The sequence below is a fragment of the Lissotriton vulgaris genome, chromosome 6, assembly GCF_964263255.1.
Source record: "Lissotriton vulgaris chromosome 6, aLisVul1.2, whole genome shotgun sequence".
NCBI lineage: Eukaryota > Metazoa > Chordata > Amphibia > Caudata > Salamandridae > Lissotriton > Lissotriton vulgaris.
Genome location: NC_141694.1, coordinates 1,764,476,229 through 1,764,489,276, shown reverse-complemented (window position 1 = coordinate 1,764,489,276; position 13,048 = coordinate 1,764,476,229). Strand labels below are relative to the sequence as shown.

The 13,048-nt window shown below is 42.5% G+C and overlaps 1 protein-coding gene across 1 annotated transcript in view; it reads right to left on the bottom strand.

Moving 5' to 3' along the window:
- Positions 1–13,048, bottom strand: part of ELP3 (elongator acetyltransferase complex subunit 3) — an 805,914-nt gene that overhangs the window by 754,932 nt on the left and 37,934 nt on the right. The window contains exon 3 of the mRNA XM_086928018.1: positions 6,648–6,786. Coding sequence (XP_086784144.1) covers positions 6,648–6,786 — 139 coding nt within the window. The remainder of the gene's footprint in view (positions 1–6,647; positions 6,787–13,048) is intronic.

The window sequence follows — 13,048 nt, the reverse complement described above, 5'->3', positions numbered from 1 at the left end:
CATAATGCCCCCCTCTTAGCTTATGGATGCTGCCATCGTCCTTATTTTAGACAATGGACCTCCCACATTCCCAGATTTATACAGAATCATTGTCATCTCTGCCATTAGGCACAGATGTCGGCAGATCTCATCTTTCTAGGAACTGTGATATCATCATGTTCTTTGATTAATGACAGATACAACATCTAAGTTGACATTCGTCTGGGTCTCATGTTTACACTTCACCATGTCAAAGTTAAATAAAAACACATACAGACATAACCAAGACAATTTAGTCTGAATAGACGTCCTTTTGCCTTTTAGGTCCTTAAGGAAACGTCTGAAACGCATACTTTAATAGACATAATCTATGTCAGACATTCCTAAACTTATGACAGAAATTTCAATCTCTGATAAGATTTAGGATACAAGGACTGTCATTTGACCACATGTCGAGAGAGGTCCTTCATCTAGATTATCGCCCGAGATTCTGACAGAGACAGTCTTTCCTGCTGCCAGTGCACTTCACATTTCGCAGATGATAAAACTCGCCTGGATCTGATAAAGCCAAGTCCCAGAGGAAGACCGACTGACTGCTACCGCAGTGGGTGTTTGCCCTTTGTGGGTAACACTCGTCACGCCTCCTTTTAAAAAATAGACAGGCTTTGCTGTCAACAAGGCATGCAGAGCGTCTCTTCTCCCTAAGAAACTGTTTGTGCTCTGCCTTTCATGTTCTCATAGTATAGTGCATAGAGTAGGCATTAGGTTCTAGATGACATTTTAATAGAAATTTTAACAATGCCAGAAATGTTTATTTTATTCTTGTTACTTGTCCCATGTCTCATTGCTGTTTTTATAATATTATGTGTAGTTCTTTCAGATGTACTTAGAAACAGATTGCTCCTGTAGTAATAAATACTTCAAACTTAAAAGTGTTTATTCTTCTAGGTACAGTGTGTGTGATAGTGTGAATAACGAAATAAGGTTTGTTGTTGTGTCCACGGTGCCCTTGATCCCTTTATGGGTTTGTTGGTAACCCAAAAGCAATACATCTATGTCAGTTGCACATTGAATATGTTTTGTAGGGCTACAAAAAATTGTCTTTCACCTTCATCGCTGGTGTATTGAGCCAAGCTCAACACTGCCTCCCATGGGTGGGATAGCACCCCTTGTAAAGTTACGCCAACGATGTAGCTTACATAACAACCCAAAGGTGACATGTTGTCAATCTTGAAAGGATGAAAGATTGAAACCTCAGAATCGAACTTATGACCAAGAGTTCAAACAGAGTGGATATATTAGTCAAACAAACTTAATATAATCATAATGACATAATAAAAAAGACACTTAAAATATATATATTACTCCAACTCTAAGAAAACACAGTTGAGAGGAAACCTGGTAGTCATTTGATCATTAGGTTTAGTGGCAATCTGTTGATTTTTCAAACCCTGCTATAAAATGGTTTCATTAATTTCTACCTGCATGTGTTCCTGTCTTGCATGAGAATGTCTAGGATTATACCTGTATCAATCCCTGTTCTAGTTATATTAGCATTCATTTCCGTCTTTGCATCAAAGAATCTGTCCGTTCATAACAATACACGTGCATTGGGGTTAATTGTGCACTTGGTAGCTACAGATACAAAGACACCACTTGGAGTTATAAGCGCCATTTCAGAATGTTTAGTCTGCTCAGAACACATGGCAGGAAAGCATGTGAAGGACAATATTTGAATTGGGTGACTTGTTAGCTGTATGTTTATGGGCACTATGTTATACATGGTGTTTGTCCAATGAAAAGGATATCATACTTGTGAAAAGGAAGCCTATCAAAACAACCTCCTCTAAAAATATATACCATTGTGACCAGAACGTGCTTACTGTTGTAAGCGGAAGCATGAGATTGATGAATGAGTAAGCTTTTAAGCTGTAAGGGACATTGTTAAAGGGAAACATTTTAAGGAGGGCTCTGGCAAGTCAGATCCAAATGTTTGGTATTTGTTCTGATAAATGCCAGTCTCCTTTGGTGAAGGACATCAGAGTAGGAGGAAAGCCTCAGCTTGTTCGACAAGTACAAGAGGTAGGATATGTTCTACCGGATATATTTTGGACGTCTTAACCAGGATACTTAGGTTCCAAACCTTGTATGCCCAGTTGGCCACATGGTTTCATCCTGAGCAATTCACTTTATTGTATTTATTTATTTGCCACGTTTTATATTGCGCTGGCTAGACCCAGAGGTATCAGAGCGCTTTACATGAGGATCAGCGCGTTACAGGATACATAGTTATATCAGTTGAATCAGCGAGTTACAGGTTACATAGTTACATCAGTTTGAATCAAAGAATCACAGAGGGAGGAGGAGCGGGAGGGAAGGAGACACGAACTGGGAGACGAGGAAAACAATGTCAGATGACCGGCTGGGTAGGTGACGGCCAAGGTGCCAGACTTCTCTATAGCTGTATAGGACAGCTCCACCGGGCATCGGCCAAGGTTGCTCGGGCTCTGGGGTAGGTAAGAACAATTTTGGTATCCGCCCTGGGGGCGTCGTCACAGTTCCATCGAAGGGGGAGGGAAAGAGACACAGACGGGGAGACAAGGAAAAAACAATGTCAGATGACCGGCTGGGTAGTTGACGGCCACGGGGCCAGACTCCTCTATAGCTGCATAGGACAGCTCCACCGGGCATCGGCCAAGGTTGCTCACGCTCCATGGTAGGTACAGACAGTTTTGTTATCTACATCAGTTGAATCAGCGAGTCACAGGTTACATAGTTACATCAGTTTGAATCAAAGAATCACAGATGGAGGAGGAGGGGGAGGGAAGAAGACACAAACGGGGAGACAAGGAAAACAATGTCAGATGACCGCCTGGGTAGGTGACGGCCTAGGGGTCAAACTCCTCTATAGCTGTAAAGAACAGCTCCACCGGGCATCGGCCAAGGTTGCTCGGGCTCCGCGGTAGGTAAACGGATTTCTAAAATTCGGTGATCAACTTTGTAAAAAATTGGGAGCGGCTGGGAATCTATTTAAACACGAATAGTAAGTACAGCATAAAAAAGTTGACCAGTCTACCCAACCTGTGATCGGAGTAGACCTAGAATAGAGAGTAAATCAAGGCCGGACTGGCCAGACCAGGCATCGGGCGTTTCCCCCGAGAGGCTGGATGGATGGGGGGGCGTTCCTTGTATATCCAACAGTTTTCAGGTAACAATACAAGAGCCAAGATAACTCTGGTGATTAATGTGCCTGCTGGAGAGAGGTCTTTTTGACTAGTGGCAGCTTTGACTTAATATGCCTGCTGTAAAGAGCATGTACTTTGCAGATCACAGAACAGAATTGTATGTGCATAGCTCAGTGTGTTACTGCTCTTGTCACACAGATCCTTTTCTTACTGTGCAGTTCATAAATTGCAATCGTAATCTACGTTGTGTTTTTTACCAGTCTTTCATTATCCTAATTTTGCTAAAAAGGGTTTGTTTGGGTAAAAATACATTCTTATATGTAAAGTCAACCCTAACCACTGTATTACGTTCTGAATCCTGAGTTTGCGCAACCCCAGACAAAGCAATCTTAAAAAAATGTCTACTAGAATGGATTTAACATTTTCGTTACACTGATTTATGCACATACAAGTCATTATCTCTGTATGTGTGTGTGTGTGTGATGTAAAATGCTCCGGCACCCTACACTGGTATGACAGGTGCTATAAAACAATTGAAATACATGTGAGTGAGGGGCTATGGAGAGATTAGAGGCACTGTTGGAGGGTGATAGAGGAAATTATTGAACAGCCCTAATAAAGATTGCTGTATCCTCGTGCACTGTATGGTCATCATTTACTAACAACAATGCGCATCAGCTGTCCAACTCATAGGCCTCAAACACCAATAGCACTGTATGCTCCAGTCGCCACTCTGGGCTGTGTGTCAAAGATCACAAACATGAAAGATTCGCCTTCTCCACGAATGAGTGTCCAAAGTGCAAGTGACCCTCATGCACACACGAGAATTAGGGAAGGAAAACGACAAAATAAGATAACACACACGAAACTTAGGGACTCCGGTCCCTTTACATAAGATACAGGCACACACAACGTCTGTAACAGTCTGATTTCCATCTACCGATACACTTGACTGGTCTAGCACCTAACCCCAAAAGAGATAGCACACCTCAGCAGGGGATCAAGAAATAGGACTACATCACCCCCACCTTAAAGGAACTTCACTGGCTCCTCTTATCAGGCTCCACAATCCTCAAAACCAGCTGCATCATCTACAAAGCCATGGTGACTGATATCCCTGCTTATGTCGCTGACAAATGTGCCACCTCAGGAGACTCTTGGAAGCCCTGCACCCAGGAAACCATTACACTGAAGAAGAAGCAGTACAAATATCAAGAAAATCCAATGGAAATAGGCCTCTTTCGGAGTATCCAGTTTCTGGAATGACAGCCTTAGCTATTAGAACTTTCCCAACCCTTCTCTGGTTTAGGAAACAGCTGAAGTCACACCTTTATAAAGAACACAGCATCATGATGCAGTAATAGTTCATTTCACTCCTAGAAACCAACCACCCCTCAAATCAACATCAAAAAACGTTATGTCAATCACAATGGATCATAAAAGTACAACTAAAAACATAATAAAACCAACCAATCACTATCCGTAAGTGCCATACAAATCGAAAGTCTCCAAAATGCAAACATTATAAGCTTGGGAGCAAATAATTTCATACAAGACAATGCGGATCCCCCTATTCCATTGAACAATAGGGTCTTTATGGTTTTTCAATGCCTATACTTATGTTCTGTAAAACCAGCCTGTCATTGTACCTAATGACTTAGCAGGCCACCCATCTGTAAGGAGCAGTGCACTACGGGACGGGATTTGATGCATGCAGAGCATCCTACTCAGGTCAACTATATGCAGGCCTGTGCAAATGTTATAGGTATACGTCCCTATAATAGCCTATGTATAGACCCCGATTTTTAGATCTTTTGGGGTCCAAAAGGAATGTGCAAAATGGCAGTGGATCACTAAGCGACAAGGTGCAATTTTTCATTTGGACTCTTCATTAATCAAATTACAAAGTTACAATTACATTGGGTTAAAACACAGCTACAAAAAGCTAAAAGGCAGTGATAAAAATCATGGCTGACAGCAAGTAGTTAAAATGCACAATAGGCGGTCTACAGGGGGTTGGGGTGGTGTTAAATACAAAAAGTGAGAAAGGCTCATCCAAGCTTTTCCAAATAAATATCATCATGCAAGTTCATATTCGCTTGCTCAGATACACTTTGAACAACAGGTCTAGGCAGTCGTAAGGAATCTTGCAACAGCGAATACCACCAACCTGGAACTATCGGTCCTTAAAATCCAAAATGCCTCCAGGTGCCTTAGTGACTAGGTGTCTGCACATCGGCAGTATCCAATTTTTTCTCTGGAGACAACAAACAGAGTAAAATAATAAAATAGGGTGTATGGTCTCCAATTGCCCCCTGTACACTCATCACCCACATATTGTACATTAACCTACTTAGTACAGAAGGCTCTGGTGGGGAGAGACTGATACTTGAATTGTAAATAAAATTTCCGAGCCAAAGAGGGCGGGATTTCATCAATCGTATTTTCAAACACAGGGAGCTATTTAAAGTTGGCAAATTCTGTAGTTAGGATGCATCTACTTCTTCGAATGGTTTCTACAGCTATGTACTCCCAGTAAAGCCGATTTATTGTTCCCATTTTTTAGATGGAATTAGATTCCTTCGGCTTTGATCAAAGTTTCTCCAGCCACAGCTTCCTTAATGTTATTCTAACATGCATTAAAGGTGGTATTTTATGGGCACCAGGTAAGGCCAAGAGATCCCTTAGGGGTTACCTATAAACACCCAATGCAGTCGAAGTCCAGAGTCTATGCCAATAGAACGAAGGCCTGTACTCAGCTTTCCAGGAGATTTTTCTAAGTGCCACATCAAGTTTCAAAGGTTGCAGGGAGGAGCTCTTTGGAAATCACACACTCACTGTCTTTGATCCTGAACAGCTCACTTTTAGCTAAATTCACACAATATAAATATAACACACATACATACAGAAACATCAACCACAATATTGTTTGGGAATCAGAAGACAATGTGAATTTTACAATACATTTTTCACGAGTTGATACAGACATCTAAGATTCACTACTCTTTATTACTAATCATGGATCACTGAGTTTGATCAACATAACAATTGTCTCCCGAGCCACCAGACTTTACAAATGTTGTGCAGAACAATAAAGATCAAAAGCAGTTGCTATTCAATAGGCTTAATAATCAACTTCTTGAATTCCAAAATGTGCCACAAAAGCAGTCAAAACTATAGATCCGTGTATTGCAATTAAAACAGGTTATACAAAGTAAGGACATAAAAAACAAGGACAAAGAAAATAAAAAACATAAATGCAAGATGGGATTGGAACACCTACTTATCCATCAAAGTTATAAAGTCATGGTCATATGAAACATAGTAAACACTACCATGCACATTTTCTAGGCCACCTCACCATTATCAAAAAGCATTCGTGTAGAGCTGATTTTCTTTACATCGTCCGCTAAATGAAAGTGACCTTCTCACTCGTAAAGCAGATGTCAAGATCGGACACCAAAGTTTCTCAACATGACTTACCCCACTGGCAGTTCTGATGGGTTTGGCCTTCAACTTGGGTACAAGGACTTTCCGGTGCTGAGCAGGCACTGCAGCAATGATATCCACCAGTCGAGGCTGAGACGAAAGTCCATACTTGGCAGAGGTCTTGGTTTTCAACCTAAAATTAAAAACACTCATTACTCTTACACCACCTATGCACACCATGAAATTCTTTTGCTTACTATGAACATAAAAAACAATTTTACTGCTACACTACCAATGACATTCCATAGACATCTGATATGGTTCAGTTAGACTGAAAATATTTAAGATCTAAAGATCAGTACACATTAGGGTGTATATTTATTTGAGGTAGAATTGATGAATGTAAATGTGGTGTCATTGATAAAGCACTTTATATTAGCATTTAGGAAGTTTGTAAATTCTCCCAATGTTGGCACCAGGTGGAATTGAAGCACCATGAGCTAAATTGAAATACCCATTGTCAGACAATGTGGGCGAGTCTTTTGGTGCCAAAGTCAATACCCTAGCCACTAAACATCATCACCATTCCAGGCTTGCGAGTGTGGCAAATCCAACTTTCTCATTTCTACAGAATTTGACACCAAATGTATTAAGATGTGATGGCAGGAAGCAGTCACAATTTGCACAGTAACTGTTTGCAATCACTAATTTATTTTCCAAACTGACCTATGCATGAATAGGTCAGTTGACAAAATAAGGATTTGAAGTGAGTCCCAATCTGAGCTACCTCATTTATATTCATAAGGTAAGTCACAAATTTCTACTCACTCAGACTGATGGCCATCACAAGTGTGATCCTCTGCTAGGGTCAGCAGACCACAATGTCTGCGATTGCCTATAAATAAAGTAACACTTTTTCCTTTTTGTAATGTAGCTAAGTTTCCACTGGCATTGCATTAAAAAAACTATTTCCATTTTTTTCGAAATGTTTGTTTGAGACTGTAGCAAATAAGGTTAGTAGATGTGCGGGATTTGAGTCTGGCCCAAGTAATCGGTCCACACCGGTCTCCTAACTGTGAACCAAGTACTCCATTGTAGCACTTGACTCTGTCATGGTAGCAAAGTAGAACAGTCCAAGGCCTTTTCAGGGGAGGTATTATGGGTTAGTACTCTCCTTTCACTGGCATGCAACAACAACACTCAAACAATTGTCCAGTCAATGCTTTTTCTTTGGAAAATGGCTTATTAAACCCACTACTAAATAGTTTGCATCAAATATGTACTTTAGTTAGATGACAATACCTTTAGTGACAACCTTACATCACATTTCACCCCCAGTGGGTCAAGAATCCCATTATCAAACTACCTATACCAAATCCAACATTATAGTATACAAGGGTTAACATTATACATAGGGCAGACCTATTGGCATTGACAAGGGTATCAAATAAATAAAACAGTAAGAACAACATTAAGCTTGTGCTAGAGTCTTTCGTTTACAATTATCAGACTACACAATGCAACAATAGAACCAATCACAAGGGACCTCTGTGCTCTCGAGTTCTAAGTAGAAGCTCAAGCTCTGGAGAGCTTTAACTCCAATGTTAAACTCTCATGCGTCTTTTTTTAAACCCCTTGAAACTTGGGGTAAGTTTTATAACCACATTAGGGAAGGGCTGCTGCACCTCCTGCAGTCCCCCACAACATGTTGCAAAACTGTTGTTGGTGCCACTGCCCCTCCTTGGGCACCAAAAGAAGAGAGTGGTATGCAAATAACCCCCCCTCTAAACACTATGGGGGATCTCCAGGCCAGAAATCCATGCAAACTTACCACATTACAGTTTGTGGGAGGGCCCGCAAACTTCGCATTTCGTTCGGTCCTGTGAGGGAGAGCCCCAACACTTCCGAAGATCCCCAGGCTCCCTAAACTCGGCAGGGGCCTGCCTCTGGTAAATATTGCTCCCTTCATCTCTGCTCCTAGCGGATAGGAACAGAAGTAATAATTCTTCCTGGTATGTGGCAAATGAGCAGGATAGGTGTAAAGCACTTGATGTTCCTCTCCTGCTGGTGGGTGCCTATTGCACATACTGCTACCAACCGGCAGAGCACATTCATGCTAATGGCCCCAAACCCCATAGACTTCTGGCTGTCTTATAAGGAACTTTGGGTAGCAGGGGAGTGCAGATCTTTCCTCAACCGGTTCTCAGGGGCCATAGATTGGCCCACATCACTGGTGCTGAAGAGAACCATCTAGTCTTAGGAGTCATCTGTAGACAAACATCTTAGTAGGGCATCAGGTGGCTTCTCATTCCAGTCGTCCATTACTCCGTAGTGTTGCCATCCAGGCCCATGGTTTTGCTCCCCAGTCTCTACCTTGTGCAGGGTTTTATAAGTGTCAGTGGATAGTTCTAGATGCCAGGCACCCCAGCCAATCCTAAGATACCACTTCATCCATCCACCCCTCTACCATCGCTCCTGCACAGCATTCTGGTACAATCCAATGTGACAGAACCATTTTTCTCCTTTGCCCACCCAGTGGCAATTAGCAGCCCCTCCTCTGTGGTCACTCTAAACCAATTCTGGAGCAGCTCACTGTTCCTCCCACTTGTTTTGGTGCCAAATTGGGTAAAAAGATATAGGACGGGGGCAGGACTGGTATCCGGTTCATCTGCTTGTGACATGAAAAGCTTATTTGAAGTGTGCCTAGTCCGTGGGCACAGCCGTCCTGTCAAGGAAAGGCCATAACCTCCCCACACCTAAGCCCTTTGTCCTCTGGGAGAAACTATATCTCACCACAAGGGAGCCTTCAGCACTTAAGTGACAGTTGAATACCTGCCTCTAGCCCCTTCTGTGCTTATGACGAGCTCAGCTCGTCATAAGGCACGATGCTCGTGTGCTCATGACGAGCTGAGCTTGTCATGACCACACCCATTTCTATTATGTTACAGCACAGCAGAAGATTATCTCAAGCAGCCAAGGTGCTAGAGGCTTTTGCAAGGAAAGTTGTAACTTTTTTTTAGAGTACCTTTTACTTAATAGGCAAAATTCGATTTTACCATTGAATTGGATTTTGGATAACTATCTAAATAGGTCCCTGAATTTTTTCTCTAGCTGCTACCAGTCCTAATTTGACATTTAATACACATAACAAGCAGCCAGTTTTGCTGCAGTGCAAACAGCTTTTGCGATATTTCACTGTAGGACACATTCAACATTAACTTTTACATGTCCTACTTTTAAATACCATGCACCCTGCCTTTATGGGCAAAAAGGCCTCCTTAGGAGTGACTTAATATTTACAGGAAGGTTTAGACCTTGCAGAAGGGGTTATTTTGACAGGACAAATTTGCAGTTTAAAACTGCCACATGCATGTTACCTTTGTGCAGCTACCAGCTGTGCAGGTCGGTAGACTCTTAGGCGCAGCCATACCAATGTGCACACATTTTATGTGTAACCATCGTAGTGCCCCCTACCCTCCTGTACTGCAGTATTGGGCACTAGCAGTAACAAAGCTCAATCCACTTACAAATTGAATTACTGTACGTGAGTTTCAGGTAGTGAGATTCACCGACAGTAAAAGTAAAAAAAACAGGTGATTAACCCCTTCGATGCTGGTGACAAAGCCAGCTCGTCATGGGCGTTACCTGCGCTGCGCGCATGACGAGCTGGCTTGGTCACGTAACGCGCGATTTTCGAATTTTCAGCGCACAGCGGGAAAACCCGGCATGCGGTTAAAGGCAACAATTCCAGGCTGACTCCTTGCACATATCCCATTAGCAATATAGACGTATTTGTGGTCCCATGGATCACTGCCTACTACTAAACAAAACTATTTTTTTTGTATTTACATTGAGGTAGTATCCATTTACTGCGCAAATGGGTTACTACCACAACTTATGAGGCGATCATTTTTCAACGTTTTGGAACCGGATTACATTTACAAATCAGTGATACATAGGGTCTGAATTGGTATTTGGAAGGGAAACTCAAAACATGACTCTTCCCTTACAAATACCAACTCAGTATCCATTTCTAAACATGCTTAAGTATTCTGAAAAAGTTGTGTGAATCTCTAGAAGTGTTTAGTGTAGAAGAAAAAGGGGTTTAGCCTTTGCAAACCCTTAGATTTACAGATTCAGAGGTGTTGTGAACTCTAAAACTCTTGATACATCTGCTCCATCATTGTGAACTGCACTGTATTACGAGCAAATGTCTTTTAATAAAATGTTTATATTTTTCACTATAGATTACACAACCATAAAACTGAATGCATTAAAATTAATAGACACAAGTGCAGATATAGGTATTTATCACATATACTAGACAATTACCCCCAGATGCATCAAGCATCCATTTTGCGATTCCTTATTAGAGAAAAATAAGGATTCGCTAATAAGGAATAGCAAAATGCTAGGCATGAAGAACTCACTTAAAAAATTGCGATTTCTTCAAATTCCTTAATTGCGACTCGAAAATTGCGAGTCGCAATTAAGGAATACCTCCCCATTCATTCCTATGGGCCTAGAGGCCCATAGGAATGAGTGGGAAGACAATCTCAACTTGCGATTCTCAATTATAGAATCGCAAATTGAGATTGCAATTTCAAGGGTGCCAGGGTGTCAAAAGGACACCCTGTTGCACCCCTGAAATCTGCATATGGGTACATCTTGCACACACACATGCCCTAAGGGCCTGTTTGTGTGTAAAATGGACCTTTGAAAAATGCACTTTAGTGCATTTTTCAAAAGTTTTTGCAAATTACCATGAAGTTCAACTTCATGGTAATTTGCTCCCCCTATTAGCGAAATCACAAATTTTTTAACTTTAATGGATTGCATTTAAGGAATCTCAATTTGAGATTCGTAAAATGCAATAGCAATTTAAGTAATCGCAATTTTGCGATTTCCTTAATTGCGATTTTTGCATTTGGGATGATGCATCCCAAATGCAAAAATACCAGTTGCAAAGGGGCAGATTCTGAGAATCTGCCCCTTTGCGAGCGGTTTTTTGCGTGATGCGTCTATGCCATAGTCCTGCAACAAACTCAATGAAAATAGGTAAATAGGCATAGCTAACATATTCATACAAATGTAACTGAAAACACAATTACTGAATATAAACATAATGTTAGAGGAGCAGCCCATGTTTCTCAGTCTATACATAAAAAGCCAAATATGTGTTGTGTTTATATGTAATAATCACCAGGGGAGTATCCTGGAGCTGTTGCAGTGCAGGACAAGCTTGGCCTAGAGCTGGCAAGTGGGTCTATTCGAAGAGCCATGTCCTAGGTTTCTTGTGGAACTCAAGAATTGAAGAAGTGGCTTTAATGTGTAACAGAAGGTTATTCCAGGCTATAGGTGCAATGTAGGAGAAGGCCCAACCACCGGTTTTGTTTCTGTGAATGGGTGCAAGTAGGAGTCCAGCCGAGCGAAGGTGTCTGGTTGGTGAGACATTTGGGACCCACTTACAACTTATACGGCATCTACACATTCGTCATCTGACTCGCGGGTGCCTACTGGAGTGGGGTGAACTTACAGTGCAGGACAGCGGAGGCACGTGTATTGATTTCAGGTTTTTGATTCATACTGTCATGCAATGCACCTATTATGGATCTAAAGGGGCTGTAGCGTTGCTGGTCAGTAGGATGTAAGTATTTGAAGAGCCAGGGAGTTGTATTATGATGACCTGCTTACGTTACAAATGTGATGGATTTATTGTATATGACTCTTTAACAACGATGGTCCTTTTTTAGGTCGAGCTGGTTGTCGTGTAGTCTAGTGGTTGGGGTGGAGTTAAGAGGGAGGAGCAGGAACGGGAGGAGCCAGTGACAGGAACCACAGCAGTTAGAATAGGGACGAGGTGTGATGCAGACGTGCATAATAAAGCTCTTTGAAAACTACAAGTAGTGTCCGCCTGTTCTTGCTAGGGCGACACTACAGCTGGCGACGAGGGTGGGATGCTCGCGCTGTGCCCCCTGCGCGGAACCCTGGTGCTGAATCACCTGTCCCGTGAGGCACGCTGAAGGAGTCGCTGTAGCGTCAGACGTGCCCTGAATGAGCGCCGCTGGTGAAGTTGAAGCGGACTGCCCAGTGGTGAAGGACCCAAAGCTCCGTGACCGGTGAGTCACGTGGAGCGCAAATGTGTGAGCGTTGTTGAGCGCCGAATGCCAGGAAATAACCCTTGATGCGTGGCACTGTGCATGGTCGCGCAGGGTGCATGCAGAACGGGACGTCGGGAGCCTACCCCGGCCCTACCTGCGTGTGAAGGTGTCCGGGGTGAGCAGTTTCTCAAGGAGCCCCGGTGACGATTTGGGTCCAGCGTGGAGGTGCAGTGGTCTTGCGCTGGTGCCTGCAGCCCGGCGTGGTGAGTGAGCACCGGAAAACAAAGTGAAAATGCATAGAAAGTAATGAGAGCCCCAAATCTCGTCGAAAACGAGATTTCCAAGTCGGCGGCC